The sequence below is a fragment of the Tupaia chinensis genome, unplaced genomic scaffold (assembly GCF_000334495.1).
Source record: "Tupaia chinensis unplaced genomic scaffold, TupChi_1.0 Scaffold148822_1, whole genome shotgun sequence".
Classification (NCBI taxonomy): domain Eukaryota; kingdom Metazoa; phylum Chordata; class Mammalia; order Scandentia; family Tupaiidae; genus Tupaia; species Tupaia belangeri.
Genome location: NW_006208669.1, coordinates 381,036 through 400,453, shown reverse-complemented (window position 1 = coordinate 400,453; position 19,418 = coordinate 381,036). Strand labels below are relative to the sequence as shown.

Genomic DNA, 19,418 nt, shown 5'->3' with positions numbered 1-19,418 from the left:
GCTTCTGGCTCAAGTCCTGAGTCCAGTCAGTCTGAAATCTTCCTGCTTGGGTGTGTGTCCAGGAGCTGGAGTACTGAAAGAATAAGGATGGAAGTCTCAGCATGCCCACATCCCTGTAGAGGGTGATTCTCTCTATATATGTCTGTGTCCCTCTGGCTCTCTCTTTATCTCTCTCCTTATGTGCTGCAAAATATTCTATTATGAATAAAAATATTTTATCAGCTACCTGAGTCAAAATGTTGTGTATATGGAAAGGCAAATTTAAACAAATAGTTGAACCAATATGGCCTTAGAGTCAAAGATAGCCTTAAATATGATGGAGTGAACATTTCTATCATACATTGGATTAACTATGACAGTATTTCTTGTTCATCCTGTTCATCTACTTGTTGAAGTATGGAAACTTAGTGTCCATATGGAAGAGTGTTTATTCACTGAGATGAAGGATTTGTGTGTTTTACACTGTTTCATTAAATATCCTCCTGTTTCTCCTGGTAGCCTTCAGTGCTGGCTGTAATTGCAACTCTTTGGAGTGCTTAAAGTGAATGATCACCCCCACCCCACTTTTAAATTTTCCCACAACTGCTGAAGGGACAATGAATGAACAAATATCATTATGATAAAATAGATGTTTCCTTTGTGCTCAAGATTATCTTGGAAATTTGTGACCAAAGGCTGAGTGAATATATTGAATTCTTGTCATGGTTGTTTGATTCAGGGTCACTAGTTTCCTGTAAAAACATTGATGCCCTTTTAATTTCACCTAGTTACCTTTAAGAAAACATTAATGCAGTCACTTTATCTTGTATAATTTATTAATTGTTTTTAGTTTTACTATATGTTGAGTGCACTCACCAGAGAGAAAGAGAAAGAAAGCGAAAGTAAGAAATCTCTCCCTATGTGGAATGGTCACCCTACATTCTCTCCCTCTCCAGTCTCCTAAGGATTTTGGACAAACTCGCAGATATGACCAGCATGATTTTCAAGCTGCCAGGTCGAGGACTCAAACCATGCAGTTAGCCATGTTAGATCCACCACCTTCATTTCTACACCACCTGCTGACCCGTGCCATTTAAATTTTAACTTGTGGTTGGGGAAGTGTGCTAATGACCTCTGGAGGCAGGAGAGTTGACAGAGAATGTGGAAGAAAAATAAAGTCATCACACTTTCATCTTGATCTCTTGAGAGCAGCAAATCAGGAAAATGTCCTTTTCTTTCCAGACCAGTGTCCATGAGGGAATTCAGGTACTAAGAGGTTGTATTTATAAGCAGGATATGTACTTAATGAGTGGGTGTAAGGAACTGTACATATTTCATCATTGACCCTCAAGGAGTACAGCATTGGGCTGAACAAGACATAGTTGATGTTTTCTGAATCTCCAGTCTGGTCAGGAGACCATGCTTAATTCATTGTGTCTTGTCTGGGGACAAATCTTCAATCTCCATCATCAACTATCCAGGGCAAAATTTATCCTTCCACAAGAAGACTGTCCTCTCTGAAATGCCACACAGGTGAGTCTGGGGGAGTGGTAGGTACTGCAGGAATAGTTTAGCGAGATTTGATGCCATGGACATGTACCTGAGGTCACCTGGGAGCCAAACCAGCCTAGCAAAATCCATGAGATTGATGCATTTAGTTACTTGTCTGACCAAGTTATTTCTCAGTAATTTATTTAATATGTCAACAAGCCATGTGTCTGTCAGACTTAGCAATGCAAGCACCATTGTGGAAATTTAGCGATGGGAATAGACATCCAGTTGGATCAGGGTGAAGATCGAATGGGAGCAATAAATGATTTCAGTCAAAGTAAAAAGTGTCCACAGAAATGTGCAGTTCAAAAAGTAGGAAAAGTGGAATCAGAGTTGTGATGAGATGTGCAATGACTTTCAGGTCTCTTAAGGAATTTTTGAATTGATGCCTTGGAAAACATGTCAGACATGTGTACATACACGCCCAACATCATGAAAGAAAAGGGGATTGTGGCATGGTTGTTCTTTCTGTTAGGTGAGTTCTCACTTTCCTTTGCTTGCTCTCTCTCTCTGTTTGTCTGGTGAGTGCATGTGCCCTATGACAAAAATTAAAAATAAAAAAAACTATTTGAAAAATCACATTAAATTCCATAAATGGATACAATGATCATTTGTGACTAAATAAGGAAGTGAATTCTGTAGAATACATGATCTACTGGAACAAAGAAGTGAGATAGGAAGTCCTAAGCAGAGATGCCACTATGAAAGCCTAGAGGGGATTAGATCCATACAAAAATATAGACAATAACCTTGAGACTAAAACATACTAACTAGGACATTTCAACTATGTGAGTAATACCTGTTCATGTGAAGTTAGTCATTTTATTTTCCTCTTTTCATGGAGTCACCAGGAAATGGAACCAGGAAATGATACACAAATTTTACAATTTCTTCTCCTGGGACTTACAGAAGAATCAATATTGCAGCCCTTCCTATTTGGGCTTTTCCTCTCCATGTACCTGATCTCTGTGTGTGGAAACCTACTCATCATCCTGGCCACCATCTCAGACTCCCACCTGCACACCCCCATGTACTTCTTCCTCTCCATCCTCTCCTTCGTAGACATCTGTCTCACCTCCACCACCGTCCCAAAGCTGCTGGTGAACATCCAGACACAGAGCAAGGTCATCACCCATGCAGGCTGCATCACCCAGGTGTTCTTTTTCCATTTCTTTATAGTGTTGGATGACTTCCTCCTGACAGTGATGGCCTTTGACCGGTATGTGGCCATCTGTCACCCCCTGCACTACTCTATCATCATGAACCTCTGGCTCTGTGGACAACTGGTTCTGGCATCCTGGATTATAGGTGCCCTGTATGCATTATTACAGAGCCTAATGGCATTGCAACTGTCCTTCTGTATACGTGTGGAAATCCCTCACTTCTACTGTGATCTTAGTAAGCTGGTCCATCTTGCCTGCTCTGACACCTTTATTAATGACATGGTGATGGATTTTACATCTGTGCTGCTGGGTGGTGGTCCTCTTTCTGGGATTCTTTATTCTTACTCTAAGATAGTTTCCTCCATTCGTGCAATCTCATCAGCTCAGGGCAAGCACAAAGCATTTTCCACCTGTGCCTCTCACCTCTCAGTTGTCTCCTTATTTTATTGCACAGGCCTGGGTGTGTACCTTAGCTCTGCTGCTACCCACAGCTCATACTCAAGTGCAAGAGCTTCAGTGATGTACACTGTGATCACCCCCATGCTGAACCCCTTTATCTACAGTCTGAGGAATAAAGACATAAAGAAGGCCCTGCAAATACTACTTGGGGGGAAGGTATAAAAAATGCAATTTTTCTGGGACAGAATAAGCTGCTCTGTTTGCAGGCATCAATACTTCCAAGCTAGTAGAACTTCATCCTCCTAGGAGTTCCTGCAGTTTCCATTCTTTTTATTTCAATCTCTTTGTATAATTTTAGTTAGCCTTTAAATTAAGATTTCTGTTCTCTCTGATAGTCAACCGATTTCCTGTTGTCATTTTCCCACTTTACCAAAATTATTTCCAACCTCACATCAAATTTATTAGGAAATTCTCACTCAATGCATGGGATAGTGTATGTTTGTAGGAATAATTTCTTCTCACATGGCTTAAGTCATTGTGAATAATATTTAGTTTGTTTTACTGAAGCAGCAGTACTGAGTTGTACTCCTTTCAGGAAAAACAAAACAAAACAAAACAAAACCGTGCAGAAAGTAAAACCATTGAAATACTTTAAGGGAGAAAAATATTTGAGAGTACAGTTTTTCACTTTTGGGTCCATTTTTTCATCACATATTAGGATTTTAACTGTTCTTATTGATAATGTGGACTTTGGTATCTAGTGTGCTTTGTAACTGGTCAAAAGTTTTAAAAGTTTTTAGAAATAAATAAATACAAAATTTTTTTAAACAGAGGACTTTACAATCATTTGTCTGTTAATCTTTTCTTCTCTTTTCTCCTTCTGAAGAAGCACCTCCATCTTTGAACTTCACGTTATGCTTGCTTCCTCCTTTGCCCAGAGTAAACAGAGTGATTAACAGTATTACTGTATTTGGGACCAGCAGTTGTTGTAATGGCTATGTCGCTGGACTCCCATGTAGTCGACCGCAGTTTGAGTCCCGGACCAGGTGGCTTAAACTCACACTGGGCGCATATGCCTGCATGTCCAAGATCCTAAGAGGAGAATGGAATAGAAGGCAATGCAGGGTGGCCATCCCCCCTGGGGATGTTTTCTGTCTCTCTGTCTCTCTCTATCTATCTGGCGAGTGCACGCACCCTATAACAAAAAAACCTCTGTAAAAAAAAGAAAAAATAATAAAACAGTCTTACTGTCTTTGTTAACTAGCCTGAAATCTTTTTTTTTTTAGATGTTCCTTAGCAATGTAATCTCCAATCACCAGACCCCCACCTGGAGCCATGGGGACCATTAAACTAAGGTCTGGAGAGTGCCCTTAGAAATTATTAACCTGCTTATTATGGTATTCCTTCTGGAAGAAGAAATGTAATACACTGTAAAGTTATATGTGATTCAATGTAATATAAACAAGATTATGATGAGCATAAATAAATTAAAAAAAGAAATGATTAACCTGCTTCTGTAACTTCTGTACTAGCTTTCTTTTTTTCCTTTTTTTTTTTTGGAGAGGTTTTTGCTATAGGCAGCATGCGCTCACCAGACAGACAGAGACAGAGAGACAGAAAGCGAGAAATCACCCCCTAGGGGGGATGGCCACGCTGCAATCCCTTCTCCTCCATTCTCTTCTCGGTATCTTGGGCACACAAGTACACGCGCCCGGCGTGAGTTTTAAGCTACCGGGTCCGGGATGCGAACTGCGGTCGACTATGTGGGAATCCAGTGACATAGCCATTACGCTAAGTGCTGGTCCCTGTAACTGCTTTTGCATAGGAACCCAACTCCCTTTCCTCTACACTACCCCCCTCATTTTCCACTGTAATCACCATGTCAAACAAGAAATGCTTGTGATTTTTGCCTTTATAAACATCCTTCTCCTTTCACTCAGGGCTGTGGGGTCTTTGAGAGACATGAGTCCTTCCACAGCTGCCAGCAATAAAACTCCAATAATTTGGTCATGACTGGATGTCCTCTAATTTCTTGCTGATTTGACTACAAAGTTTGGAGGCTCCAGTGAGATTATATCTATCGGTACTTGGGTGAGGCATCCAAGGAGTGCAGCCTCACTTGGGTCAGCTGCCAAATACCTGAAGATATTCTAGGGGAGGCACCACCTGGGACTTTCCAGGGCCCCAGAGCCACCTTTTTGATTATTAACAGCTAGGCTGGAGGTGCTGACTGCTTCTTCAAAAATTGTGGAGTTCTAGCGAAATCAGAAAAGACTTCCAGAGGCATCTTCCTGTGATATTGTCTCTTTGTTTCTTCTTTGGGACTGGTCAAGTGGTGAGTATGGGGTTGGCAAGGGAAGTTGCCCCTAATGGGAATTCCAGGGCCATCTAGATGCAATTAGAGGAACCTCTACTTGGATTCCACCAAGACATTGGTGGAATCAATTGTTAGATGGGCTACCTAGCAATTGAGGCATTGCACTCAGTTGCTCTTGTTACTCAGTCTCCAGACTGGTTTACCTGGAACTGACCAAGGGATAGTGGGCATTAGGTCCTGTAGTTATTTTCTTTTTTCTTTTTTTGGAAATGTTTTTACTATAGGGTGTGTGCACTCGCCAGAAAGACAGAGAGAGATAGAAAGCGAGAAATCACCCCCAGGAGGGATGGCCATGCTGTAATCCCTTCTCCTCCATTCTCCTCTCGGGATCTTGGGCACGCATGCACACACGCCTGGTGTGAGTTTAAGTCACCAGGTCTGGAACTTGAACCGCAGTCGGCTACATGGGAGTCTAGCGACATAGCCATTATGCTAACTGCTAGTCCCAGTCCTGTAGTTATTGTTGCTCAGTCTGCAGATGGGTTTTCCTGGAACTGATTGAGGAATATCTTCTCTTTATGTTTTCTCCTATTTCAGGATCTGGTAGAAGGATTCCCTTTTGTGAGTTCATTCTGTCTCTACTGTCATTTTAAGGAATATTTCTCAGTGGGAGGGAATGTTTTTAGCCTCTTGTGTGAATGGTGAATGAGTGTGTAATTGTGTTTGTGGCTCTACGGTTTTGGCTACAACTACACTCCCTTCTCCTCTAGTCTCTTCTCAGGATTTTGGCACATCTGTATATACACCCAGCATGATTTTCTTTCTTCTTTTTTTTTTTAGAGATTTTCACTATAGGGTGCGTGTGCTCGCCAGACAGACAGAGAGAGACATAGAGACAGAAAGCAAGAAATCACCCCCCAGGGGGGATGGTCACGTCGCAATCCCTTCTCCTCCATTCTCCTCTTGGGATCTTGGGCACACACGCACACGCGCCCGGTGTGTTTTAAGCCACCGGGTCCGGGACGCGAACCGCGGTCGACTACATGGGAGTCCAGCAACATAGCCATTATGCTAACTGCTGGTTCCCCACTCAGCATGATTTTCAAGGCACCAGGTCCAGAACTTGAACTGTGTAGACAGTCATGCGAGTAGACAGTGATTTAATTTTTACACCACCTGCTGGCCTGGATTTTATTCTCATTATTAAGATATAGCAGTCTCTCTCTCTCTTTATCTCTCTATTTTATAGCAGTTTTTGCCTTAGGGTGTGTGTACTTGCGAGAGAGAGAGAGAGAGACAGAGACAGAGAGAGAGAGATAAGGTGAGAGGGAATGTGGGAAATCCCCACCCCAGGGGGATGCCCACACCACAATCCCTTTTCCTACATTCCACTCCCATGATCTTGGGCACACATGCATTCATGCCTGGCATGGTTTTCTTCAACCCAGTGGCTCCAGCACTCAAACAACAATGGACTATATGGGAGTCCCTTACCTTAACTACCACATCACCTCTGGGTGCTAAATGACAATTCTTCATGCATGTCATGAACATAAAACTCCCAAATGCTTCTTCACAAGTATTATGAAACCAAGGATTATAGAACTACACATGGCTGTGTAGCATGCAAACACAGTTCTCTCCCTTAGTGAGGAGGACATACTATCAGGTTCTGGAGATAGCAACAGCTGTGTCTCCACCACAGTCTATGCTTTGGAAATCCAAGGGGCTAGTAAAGACAAGTTACTTCGTTAGACTTGGAGAAATGTTTATTTTTAAAATTTTATGACTTATTTATATTCAGTCATTGTACATTTGTAAGGCGTACAATATTTTTCAAGGTATATGCATGTAGTATGTGACAATTAAAAAATATTGATTTTTGCTGTAGAGCACATGTGCTCACCAGAGAGAGATATAGAGATAGAGATAGAGAGAAAAAGCGAGAAAGGAAAAGTGAGAACTCACCCCCCCAGGGAGGATGAGTATGCTGCAATCCCTTCTCCTCCAGTCACTCTCAGAATTTTGGACCCTCAAGCATACATATCTGGTGAGATGATCAAGGCACTGAGTCCAAGATTCAATCTGTGCAGTCAGCCATGTGGGATCCAGCACCTTAACTTCCACACCACCTACTGACCTGTGACAATTAAATTTTAAGTCATGGTTGGTGAAAGGCAAATGACCTTTGGAGGCAGGAGAGTTCACAGAGAAATGTGGAATAATGACTGGATTCACCACACTTTGAACATGGTCTCTCAAGAACACAAATCAGTAGAAAAATTTTTTCTTTCTTTTCAGACTAGAGTCCATGAGGGAAATCAAGTACTATGAAATTGTAGGTATAAGGAAAAAATGTACCTACGGAACATATAAAGGTAGCTATAAATATTTCCTCTATAATTTTCCCTCAAGGAGTATAGCCTTGAACTGGACAAGACATAGTTGATGATTTTGAAGTATCTGGCTAAGGGACCATGCTTAATTCTTTCACTGTGTCTTGTCTGGGGACAGAGCTTCAGTCTCCATCACCAACCATTCAGGGAGAAAGTCACCCTTCCTCAAGAAGGCTGTCCTCTCTGAGAGCCCACACAGGTGAGTCTGAGAGCCTGGTAGGTACTGCAGGAATGGTTCAGAGAGAATGGATGCTAAGGACGTCTACCTTGGATCACCTGAGAGCCAAACCAGCCCAGCAAGAGTTGAGAAACTGATGTGTTTTGTTACTTGTCAGCCCGTTATTCATCATTTATTTAATATGTTAACAAGCCATGTGTCAGTCAGACTTAGCAACACAGTCATCATTGTGGACAATTTAATGATGGGAATCATTATCCAATTGGATGAGGGTGAAGAAGGAATGGGAGAAATAAAAATTATTTCAGTCAAATAAGAACATGTCCACAAAAATTGGCATTTAAAGAAGAAGGAAAAGTAGGATCAGAGTTGTGATGAAATGTGCAATGACTTTTGGGTTTCTTAAGGAATTTTTGAAATTATGGTATTTATGCATTTTTAAATTATTTTTGAAGATAGAGATGAATGGATTCCTTGCAATCCATGTTTTCTAACAGTATTTCATGAGACATACATTTTAGTTTCTTCTTTAACATTGGTCAGTCACATAATCAAACGTCAAAATAGGAATATTAAAGAGTTTTTGCTTACAACTATTTTCTTGCTGGTGAGGCTGAATAGGTTTTTTTGGATCCGTTAGCTTTTTACTTTTTTTGCAAATCATGCAAGTCTTTTGTTTTTCTTTTCTGGGGTCTTAGTAGTTTGTATTCTTTTGATTTTTTTTAATAATGAATTTAAGTTTTAAAATAAAACAGTTATAATAGTATTGAATTAATTTATATATATATATATATACTCCAAGAGGAGAATGGAGGAGAAGTGATTAAGGCATTGCCATATACCCTGGGGGTGATTTCTTGCTGTTTTTCTGTCTCTCTGTTTTTCTGGTAAGTGCATGTGTCCTATAGCAAAAATCTCTCAAATAAAAAAAGAAAAGAATTATGTATTGTCAAATTATGTATATCATTCTGAGCAATATTTATAGTGTTATTAAAATAACTCTCTTGGGTTGTGTTTTGTCTATGGGAAAAGAGAACAACAAGGAAAAAAAACTAGAAACCAACAAAACACTTTACATTTGGCAACTATTTACATAATGTAATTTATAGTTTGGAAAAATCTGAAACTGCAAATTTTCCTGTATGTGTCTGTCCTTGCTTCCAGTACTTCTATCTGAAATGTAGACTTTAATATATTAGTGTGCTTGATTACCCAAAATTTACTCACTAGAATCCTGTTGTGTTATTCTACTCAGAGTTCACATTCCCTACTGTAATCATTGTCAAATATATATATTTTTTAGCCTTACAAAATACAGGTATTAAATATTAAGACTTGGGAGTTAAAATAACTCCTGGATCCATGGGCTGTAGGATAGATGTTCTGTTTACAGGCATGATGATGACATTAATCTGCTGTACCTCGCCATCAGCACTCTTGGGTGACTAGGTATCACTGTCAAATATTGATGATCAGGTCCAGACTGTTCAATGGAGCCAGAGCATACCAGAGTACAGAGCTGGAAGCCATGTGTGGGCTACAGGTCAGGTCCCAAGTCTGGTCAGCCTAAAATCTCACTGGATGGGTGTGGGCCCAGAATCTTGGAGGGCTGGATGACTGAAGAGTCATGTCATGCCCATATCATGCAGAGGTTGTTTCTCTTTACTTCTCTCTCCTCTCATGGCCTTTTTCTCTCTCTCCTCATGTGCACTAACACTTTCTATCAAGGAATTAAAAAATCATAGATTTCACCTACCCAAGTCAAAATGCCCTGTATATGGAAAGGCAAATTTAAACAAATAGCTGAACAAATACGGTCTTCGAGTCAGAGATAGCCTTTAATATGATGAAATGAACATGTGATCATACATTGAGTTATCTATGGACTGTGTTTCTTGTTCACCCTGTTCATCTACTTCTGAAGTCTGGGAAATTGATGTCCATTCAGAAGGAATTAAAGATGGATTGATGTGTTTTATGTTGTTTCATTCAATATCTTCCTGTTTCTCCTTGAACACCTCCAGTGCTGGCTGTGATTACAATTCCTTGAAGTCTTTAAAACTAATTCCTTCCCCCTGTTTTAAATTTTGCCACATCCACTGAAGGGGCAGTGAATGAATAAATATCAGTATCATCTAATATATGTTTCCTTTGTGTCCAAGATTCTTTTTGAAATTTATGATCATAGGATGACTCACAAGGGTTTGAATTTCTGTCCCAGTCATTTAGTTCTGGGTCACAAGTTTCAAGTCAAAACATTCATGTCCTTCAGATTTCTCCTAGTTACCTCTAAGAAAACATCAATGCCTCACTTTTCCTTTTATTTATATATTTTAAAACTTTTGTAATAGGTTGAGTGTGCTCACAGAGAGAGAAAGTGTGAAAGAAAGGGAAAGTGAGAAATCACTTTTAAGGTAAGAGGGCCACAGTACAATCCCTTCTTCTCCACTCTCCTTGCAGGATTTTGGACCCAAACGCTCACAAGCCCAGTGCAATTTTCAAGCCACTGGTTCAGGCCTCAAACTACGTAGTCAGCCATGTGGGATCCAGCACCTTAATCTCCATGCCACCTGCCGACCCATGACAATTAAATTTTAGCTCATGGTTGGTAAAAAGTGCTAAGGACTTTTGGAGGTAGGAGAGTTCACAGAGAACATGTAATAAAGATAAATTCATCACACTTTCAACTTGGTCTCTCGAGAACAGCAAATCAACAGGAAAATTTTCCTTTCTTCCTGGATCAGTGTCCATGAGGGAAATCAGGTATAAGAGGTTGTAGTTATAAAGAGGAAATGTACCTAATGAGCAGATATAGGGAGCTATAATTGTTTCCTCTGTCATTGTCCTTCAAGGTGTACAGCCTTAGGTTGGACAAGACAGAGTTGATGTTTTTAGAATCTTTGATCTGGCTTAGGGACCATGCTTAATGCTTTCATTGTGTCTAGAGCTTCAGTCTCCATGATCCACCATCCAGGGAGAAATTCACCCTTCCCCAAGAAGACTGTCCTCTCTGAGAGCCCATACAGGTGAGTCTGAGAGCCCAGTAGGTACCGTAGGAATGGTTTAGAAAGAATGGATGCCAAGAACATCTACCTGAGATTACCTGAGAACCAAACCAGCCTAGCAAGGGCTGAGAGATGAATGCGTTTGGTTACTTGTCTGACAAAGTTATTTATCACTAATATGTTTAATATATTAACAAGCCATGTGTCTGTCAGACTTAGCAATGCAGGCATCACTGTGGGCAGTTTAGTGGATGGGAATAGACACCCAACTGGATGAGGGTGAAGAAGGAATGGGAGATATAAAATGATTTCAGTCAAATAAGATCATATCCACAGAAAGTTGAAGTTGAAGAAGTTGGAAAAGTAGAATCAGAGTTGTGATGAGATGTACAATGACTTTTGGGTTCTTAAAGAATTTTTGAAATTAGTATTATTTGTGCAAATTTCTGTATTTTTTGAAGGATCCTGATGAATGGGTTGCTTGCAATTCATACCTTGCAATTGTAGTTCACGAGACATACGTTTCATAGTTTCTCCTTTCACATTGGGTGTTCACATAAAACATTTATTCAAAGGTCAAAATGAGAATATTAAAGAGTTTTTCATTACAACTATCTTCTTGCTAGTTTATTTGAGTAGTTTTGTGAGTATGTGAGCTTTTTACTTAATTGCAGATTATGCAAGTTTTTTGTTTTTGCATTCTTGGATTTGAGTATTCCTTATTCTTTTTACTTTTTTTTTTAAATAAGGAATCAGTATTTCAGTCTCTACCATAGAGGGCAGACAGTTGGTATATTATAAGTGATTCAGTGTAATATAAAGAAGATTACGATGATAAATAAATAAATTTAAAAAGTAATAAAAATAATGAATCAAAGCTTTTAAATAAAAATTTCAGGATAGCATCGAATTATTTTCTTTATTGATAGATATATATTGGGTGAATGTGAAAAATTAATAGGTTTTATGTTATCAAATCTCATAGTCTGTCATATCATATCACCTATCCACCCACATTTTTATTACCGTTCAAAAATTTTTCTGCATCAGTAGCACAAATAAATTCCTTCTCTCTCTCCATAATGCAGGTGCGTTCACCTGAGAGAGAAAAAGACAAAGAGACAGAGCAAAGGAAAGTAAAATATCACCCTCTAGAATGATGTCATCACTGTAATCCCTTCTGCTCCATTTTGCACTTGCAATATTGGGCACATATGCACACACGTGCCCAGTGTGCTTTTCAAGTCACTGGGTTTGGGACTATGAGAGTAATACCTATTTATGTGAAATTAGTGATCGTATTTTCCTCTTTTCAGTGAGTCACCATGGAACTAGGAAATGATACACAAATTTCAGAATTCCTTCTACTGGGACTTTCAGAGAAACCAGAACTGCAGCCCCTCCTATTTGGGCTCTTCCTCTCCATGTACCTGATCACTGTGTGTGGAAACCTGCTCATCATCCTGGCCACCATCTCAGACTCCCACCTGCACACCCCCATGTACTTCTTCCTCTCCAACCTGTCCTTTGTGGACATCTGTTTCACCTCCACCATCATCCCAAAGATGCTGGTGAACATCCAGACACAGAGCAAGGTCATCACCTATGCAGGCTGCATCACCCAGATGTTCTTTTTCTTAGTCTTTGTAGCATTGGATGACTTCCTCCTGACTGTGATGGCCTATGACAGGTATGTGGCCATCTGTCACCCTCTGCACTACACGGTCATCATGAATCCCTGGCTGTGTAGAATGTTGGTTCTGGCGTCCTGGACCATGAGTGTCCTGCACTCCTTGTTACATAGCTTAATGGCATTGAGGCTGTCCTTCTGTACACATATGGAGATTCCCCACTTTTTTTGTGAATTTAATCAGATGGTCCACCTTGCCTGCTCTGACACCTTTCTTAACGACACGGTGACCTTTTTTGCATCTGTGCTGCTGGGTGGTGGTCCCTTCTCTGGGATTCTTTACTCTTACTCTAAGATAGTTTCCTCCATTCGTGCAATCTCATCTGCTCATGGGAAGTACAAAGCATTTTCCACCTGTGCCTCTCACCTCTCGGTTGTCTCCTTATTTTATTGCACAGTCTTAGGTGTGTACTTTAGTGCTGGTGCTGCCCACAGCTCACACTCAAGTGCAGCAGCCTCGGTGATGTACACGGTGGTCACCCCCATGCTGAACCCCTTCATCTACAGTCTGAGGAATAAAGACATAAAGAGGGCTCTGAAAATAGTCTTTGGAGGGAAAATGTGAAAAAGTTATTGGCCTGCAGCTGAAATAATGCCCATAATTGCAAATTGTAAAGTCTTGGTGCCAACAGTTGTGATTCTCTGATCAGATTGTGAAACTACATGTCTATACAATTGAAGTAACGCTGTATTTAGCTTTCTACACTCTCTCATATCTAGCCCATTTTTCTTTAATATCTTTATCCTTTCTCAGCAATGTTATTCCTAGAGGTGTATCATTATCATGGTTCTTAGCTTCTGAAAGAATCATTATCTCATAGAATGAAATGCAACTCTCTTAGGACCAAGAGTTTGTGTAATGGCTATGTTGCTGGACTCCCATGTAGTCGGCTGCGGTTCGAGTCCCAGACCCGGCAGCCTAAACTCATGCGGCACGTGTGCATGTGTGTCCAGGATCCCGAGAAGTGAGTGGAGAAGAAGGGATTGCAGCATAGCCAACCCCCCCCACCGGGGGGGGGGGCATTTCTCGCTTTCTATCTTTCTGTCTCTCTCTGTCTTTCTGGTGAGAACACATGCCCTATAGCAAAAACCTCTGGGGGAAAAAAAAAGAAAGAATGACATGAAACTCTTTTTAAACATTATTCTATTTATTATAGAATTATTTTTATTTAATTTAATGACTATTATTTTATTTGACCCGAGAGAGAGAAAGAGAGATAGTAAGAAAACATGCCACCAGTTCTGGGATTCAAACCATAATTGCCCACATGGGAGGCCAGTTCCTTAACCACCATGCTACCTTCTGTACCCCTATATGCGACTCTTAAAAGGAATGTATTCTCATATGATGTACATAATCCTGAGCAATTTTTGTATTTTACTCAAATAACTTTTTGGGATTTTATTCTGCCTATGGAAAAGAGAACAAGAAAATAACAACTAGAAAACAGAAAGAAAAGCACATTTCATTTGGCAATTAATGCCATTACTATAGAGTATAGAAAAATCTGAAACCGCAGATTTTCATGTATGTGCATGTTCTTGCTTCTAGTATCTCTATCTGGAATGTAGACTTTAATATATTAGTGTGTTTGATTATCTGTGATTCGCTCATTAGGACCTTATTCTGTTACTCAGCTCAGAGTACACATTGCCTACTGTAATCACTGTCAAAAGTTGATGATCAGGCCCAGACGCTGTGATGCAGCCGTAGCATACTGGAGTACAGAGCCGGAAGCCAAGTGAGAACTCTGGTTCAAGTTCCAAGTCGAGTTAGCCTGAAATTTCACTGGATGGGTGTGTGCCCAGGATCCAGAGGATTGAAGGACTGGAGGAAGGGAGTCTTAGCCTGCCCATGCCCTGCCAAGGGTACTTCTCTCTCTGTATGTCTGTTGCTCTGTCTGTCTCCCTCTTGTTCTCTTTCTCCTCACATGCACCAACACAACACATTCTGTTATAAATAAAAAAAAATTATCAGTTACCTGAGTCAACATGCTTCATATATGGAAAGTTAAATCTAAAGAAATAGTTGAACAAACATGGCCTTAGACTCAGAGGTAGACTTAAATATGATGTAGTGAACATTTCAATCACACACTGTATTAACTATACATCCTGTTCATCTACTTGTTGAAGGATTAAAAAATTGGTATCCATGTGGAAGGGTGTTTATTCATTAGGGTGAAGGATTGACTGGTGTGTTTTATGCTGTTTCATTAAATATCTTCCTGTTTCCCTTTGAATACTTCAGTGCTGGTTGTAATTACAACTCTTTGAAGTGCTTAAAATGAATTATTCCCCCCTCCTTTAAATTTTACTGTAACTGCTGAAAGGAGAGTGAATGAAGAAATATCTATATCACACCATGTGTTTCATTTGTGCTGAAGATTCTCTTTGAAGTTTGTGATCAAAAGATGACTCAAAAGAGATAGATTTCCTGTCCTGGTCATTTGATTCAGGGTCACAAGTTTCCTGTAAAAACATTTATGTCCTTTCAATATCTCCAAGTTACCAAGACAGTCACTTTTTTTTTTTTTAAGTTTTGCTATAGGTTGAGTGCACTCCCCAGAGAAAAAGAGAAAGGGAAATTGAGAAATCACTCCCTAGAGACATGACCACACTACACACTACAATCCATTTCCTCCAGTCTCCTTAGGATTTTGGACAAGTAGGCAGGCATGACCAGCATGATTTTCAAGATACTGAGTCTAGGACACAAATTGCAGTCAGCTATGTCGAATCCAGCACCATAACTTCCATAGCCTCTGTTGACACATGACAATTACATTTTATCTCAGGTTGGTGAAAGATGTTAATGACCTTTGGAGGCAAGAGAGTTCACAAAGAACCTTGAATAAAAACTGGATTGATCACATTTTCAACTTGGTCTCTTGAGAACAGCAAATCAACGTGAAAATTTTTATTCCAGACCATAATCCACAAGGGAAATCAAGGACTTAGAGGTTGTGGTTATAAGGAGGAAATGGTCCTAATGAACAGATATAGGGAGCTGTAAATATTTCATCTGTCATTGTCCCTCAGGGAGGATAGCTTTGGGCTAGACAAGACATAGTTGATGATCTTGGGATCTCCTGTCTGGCCAGGGGACCATGCTTAATTCTCTTATGGTGTCTTGTCTGGAGACAGAGTTCAGTCTCCATCATCAACTATCTAGGGAGAGTCACCCATCCACATGAAGACTGTCCTCTCTGAGATTCCACACAGGTGAGTCCGAGAACCTGGTAGGTACTGAAGGAATCATTCACAGAGAAAGGATGGCAAGGACATCTACCTGAGATCACCTGAGAGCCAAACCAGCCTAGCAAGAGCCGGGAGATTGATGCATTTGGTTACTTGTCAGACCAAGTTATTTCTCAGTAATTTATTTACTATGTTAAGAAGCCATGTGTCTGTCAGCAATGAAGGCATCTTTGTGGTCAATTTACTGATGGGAATAGACATCCAATTGGAGGAGGGAGAAGATGGAATGGGAGAAATAAATGATTTCGGTCAAATTAGAAAGTGTCCAAGAAATTTGCAGTTCAAGAAGTGGGAAAAATAGAATCAGAGTTGTGATGAGATATGCAATGATTTTGGGTCTCTTAAATTTTTGAAATAAATGTATTTGTGCATATTTCTGTATTTTTTGAAGGATCAGATGAATGTATTGCTTGCAATTCATACCATACAACAGTATTTCATGAGACTTACGTTTCACAATTTCTTCTTTTACGTTAGGAATTCACACAAAAAATTTATCCAGAGGTCAAAATGGGATTATTAAAGTTTTTACTTACAATTTTCTTGCTGGTGAGGTTGAATATGTTTGTGGATCTGTTTTCTTTTTACTTTACTGCCAATTATACAGGATTTTATGTTCTTTTTAAAAAATAATACATTAATGTCCCCTTTTTTTTATTGAATAGATATTTTTGTGTCTTTTAAAAAATTATGAACTCTTTATAAGTCAAATGATGTATAGTGATTGAATGTTTTAAAAAAGTTATAAGAATGATAAAAATAAAGTAAAATGAAATTAAAAAATTATAAACAATCGTGTTAAAATAAAGGTCCATGTTTAGTTGTCTATGGAAAACTTAGCAACAGGAATTTAGGCACCATTTCTACATGATGATTTGATCTAAGATGATTTGATCTTTGTAGAATGGTCTTATATGCATCTCTTCCTAATCAACATGGCTGAGGACATCAGCAGGTCATTGTTTGGTGTGTGCATTAATATGTGTGTGTGTTTGTGTATGTATGTGTGTGTGTTTTGTAGAACATGAGCAGACCTCAGAACATGCTTACCTGAGCTCTTAAATTTCAAATTGTGACCCTGCCACTATGACACCTGCTGGTCCCACAAATTGTGCTCTTATAATACAAACATTTTAGTATTTACCAACAGATAAAAATTTGGAGAGATCTATTGTGATCCATGGAAGACCTTTGAAATAAAATACTGTGTGATTCCAGTTAACTAGGATAGCTGAAGTAGTCAAAACCATAGGAGCAGACAGCAGAATGGTGGTTGCCAGGGGATTGGTGAAAGGGAAAAAGAGAGTTGCTTTTCAATGTATATAAATTTACAGTAATTGGGAAAGCTGGTGGCATGGTGGTTAAGGCTACTGAATCCAACATGGCGGACTGCACAGGCCAAGTCCAAGACCTGGTGGTTTGAAAAAGATGCCAGGCATGTGTACATGCATGCCCATATCATGAAAGAAGAGGATATTGTGGTATAGTCATTCTACTTGGCAAGTAATCTCTCTCTCTCTTTCTCTGCCTGTGTAGTGAGTGCATTTGCACTGTGACAAAAATTTAAAAAAATCTAATTGAAAAATCATGTTACATTCTATAAATGTGTACAAAGATCTTTTGTGAATAAATAAGTAGGGAACCAGCAGTTAGCGTAATGGCTATGTCGCTGGACTCCCACGTAGTCGACCGCGGTTCGTGTCCCGGACCCGGTGGCTTAAAACTCACGCCAGGCACGTGTGCATGCGTGCCCAAGATCCCAAGAGGAGAATGGAGGAGAAGGGATTGCGGCGTGACCATCCCCCCTGGGGGGTGATTTCTCGCTTTCTGTCTCTATGTCTCTCTCTGGTCATATTTTTAAAATAATAATAATGGTGCCAGTAGGTGGCATCATAGTGGGCATGCTGGAATCCCACATAGATGACTATGGTTCGAGTCTTGGACCTGTCTGGCGAGCGCACGCGCCCTACAGTGAAAATCTCTCCAAAAATAAATAAATAAATAAATAAATAAATAAATAAATAAATAAGCTAATTCTATAGAATACTTGATCTATGGGCACAAAGAAGTGAGATAAGAAGCCCTAAGGCAAGAACGCACTATGAAAGCCTAAAATGTTTTAGATCAATACAAAAATATAGAAATTAAGTTTGGGACTAAAATAATTAGCTAAGGGATTTTAATTTTGTGAGTAATATCTGTTCAGTGAAATTACTCATTTTATTTTTCTCTTTTCAGGTAGTCACCATGGAACCAGTAAATGATACACAAATTTCAGAATTCCTTCTACTGGGATTTTCAGAGAAATCAGAACTGCAGCCCCTCATATTTGGGTTTTTCCTCTCCATGTACCTGATCACTGTGTGTGGAAACCTGCTCATCATCCTGGCCACCATCTCAGACTCCCACCTGCACACCTTCATGTACTTCTTACTCTCCAACCTGTCCTTTGCTGAGATATGTTTCACCTCCACCACTGTCCCAAAGATGCTGGTGAACATCCAGACACAGAGCAAGGTCATCACCTATGCAGGCTGCATCAGTCAGGTGTTTTTTTACATAGTCTTTGCAGCATTGGATGACTTCCTCCTGTCTGTGATGGCTTATGACCGGTATGTGGCCATCTGTCACCCCCTGCACTACACGGTCATCATGAACCCCTGGCTCTGTGGAAAGCTGGTTTTGGCATCCTGGATCCTGTGCGTCCTGTATTCCTTGTTCCATAGCTTAATGGCATTGCGGCTGTCCTTCTGTACTCATGTGGAAATTCCCCACTTTTTCTGTGAACTTAATCAGGTGATCCACATTGCCTGCTCTGACACCCTTCTTAATGACATGGTGATCTATTTTGCAGCTGTGGTGATTGGTGGTGGTCCCCTGACTGGGATTATTTATTCTTACACTAAGATAGTTTCCTCCATTCGTGCTATCTCATCAGCTCAGGGGAAGTACAAAGCATTTTCCACCTGTGCCTCTCACCTCTCAGTTGTCTCTTTATTTTATTGTACAAGCATGGGTGTGTACCTTAGTTCTGCTGCGACCCACAGCTCACACTCAAGTGCAGCAGCCTCAGTGATGTACACTGTGGTCACCCCCATGCTGAACCCCTTTATCTACAGTCTGAGGAATAAAGACATAAAGAGGGCTCTGAAAATAGTCTTTTTATAGAAATTGTGAAAAAAATAAATCCACACTAATGGCCTGGAGGTGAAACAATGCCAATGATTGCAGGGTTTAAAGCCTTGGAGCTAACAGTTGTGATTCTCTGATCATATTGTGAAAATACATGTCTGTACATACTAAGTATCACTGCATTTAGCTTTCTACACTGATTTCCAGCCAATTTTTTCTTTATTATCTTTCTACTTTCCCAATTTTGTTCCTATCCTCGTATCAGAAATGCTTTGAAAATATCATTGAATCACAAAATGATGTGCAACTCTTTTTAAAAAATATTCTATTTATTAATGAATTATTTT

The 19,418-nt window shown here is 39.9% G+C and overlaps 3 protein-coding genes across 3 annotated transcripts; all 3 read left to right on the top strand.

Moving 5' to 3' along the window:
* Nucleotides 1-2,558: 2,558 nt before the first annotated feature.
* On the top strand, nucleotides 2,559-3,251 carry LOC114006547 (olfactory receptor 7A10; the record flags this gene model as incomplete). Its single annotated transcript, XM_027769160.1, has 1 exon — nucleotides 2,559-3,251. A coding segment is annotated over exon 1 (693 nt), but the record flags the coding sequence as incomplete, so codon positions are not given.
* Nucleotides 3,252-12,313: 9,062 nt separating this feature from the next.
* On the top strand, nucleotides 12,314-13,243 carry LOC106734127 (olfactory receptor 7A10). Its single transcript, XM_014585080.1, has one exon. It carries the CDS (start codon nucleotides 12,314-12,316, stop codon nucleotides 13,241-13,243), a length of 930 nt encoding a protein of 309 aa, XP_014440566.1.
* A 4,943-nt stretch (nucleotides 13,244-18,186) lies between these two features.
* Nucleotides 18,187-19,107, top strand: LOC106734128 (olfactory receptor 7A17). The gene has a single exon (XM_014585082.1). The coding sequence runs from the start codon at nucleotides 18,187-18,189 to the stop codon at nucleotides 19,105-19,107; it is 921 nt and encodes a 306-aa protein (XP_014440568.1).
* The last annotated feature ends 311 nt before the right edge of the window (nucleotides 19,108-19,418 follow it).

Bases quoted from the DNA above. Each gene is read 5' to 3' on its own strand.
- LOC106734127 (XM_014585080.1), top strand. From the start codon at position 12,314: ATGGAACTAGGAAATGATACACAAATTTCAGAATTCCTTCTACTGGGA.
- LOC106734128 (XM_014585082.1), top strand. From the start codon at position 18,187: ATGGAACCAGTAAATGATACACAAATTTCAGAATTCCTTCTACTGGGA.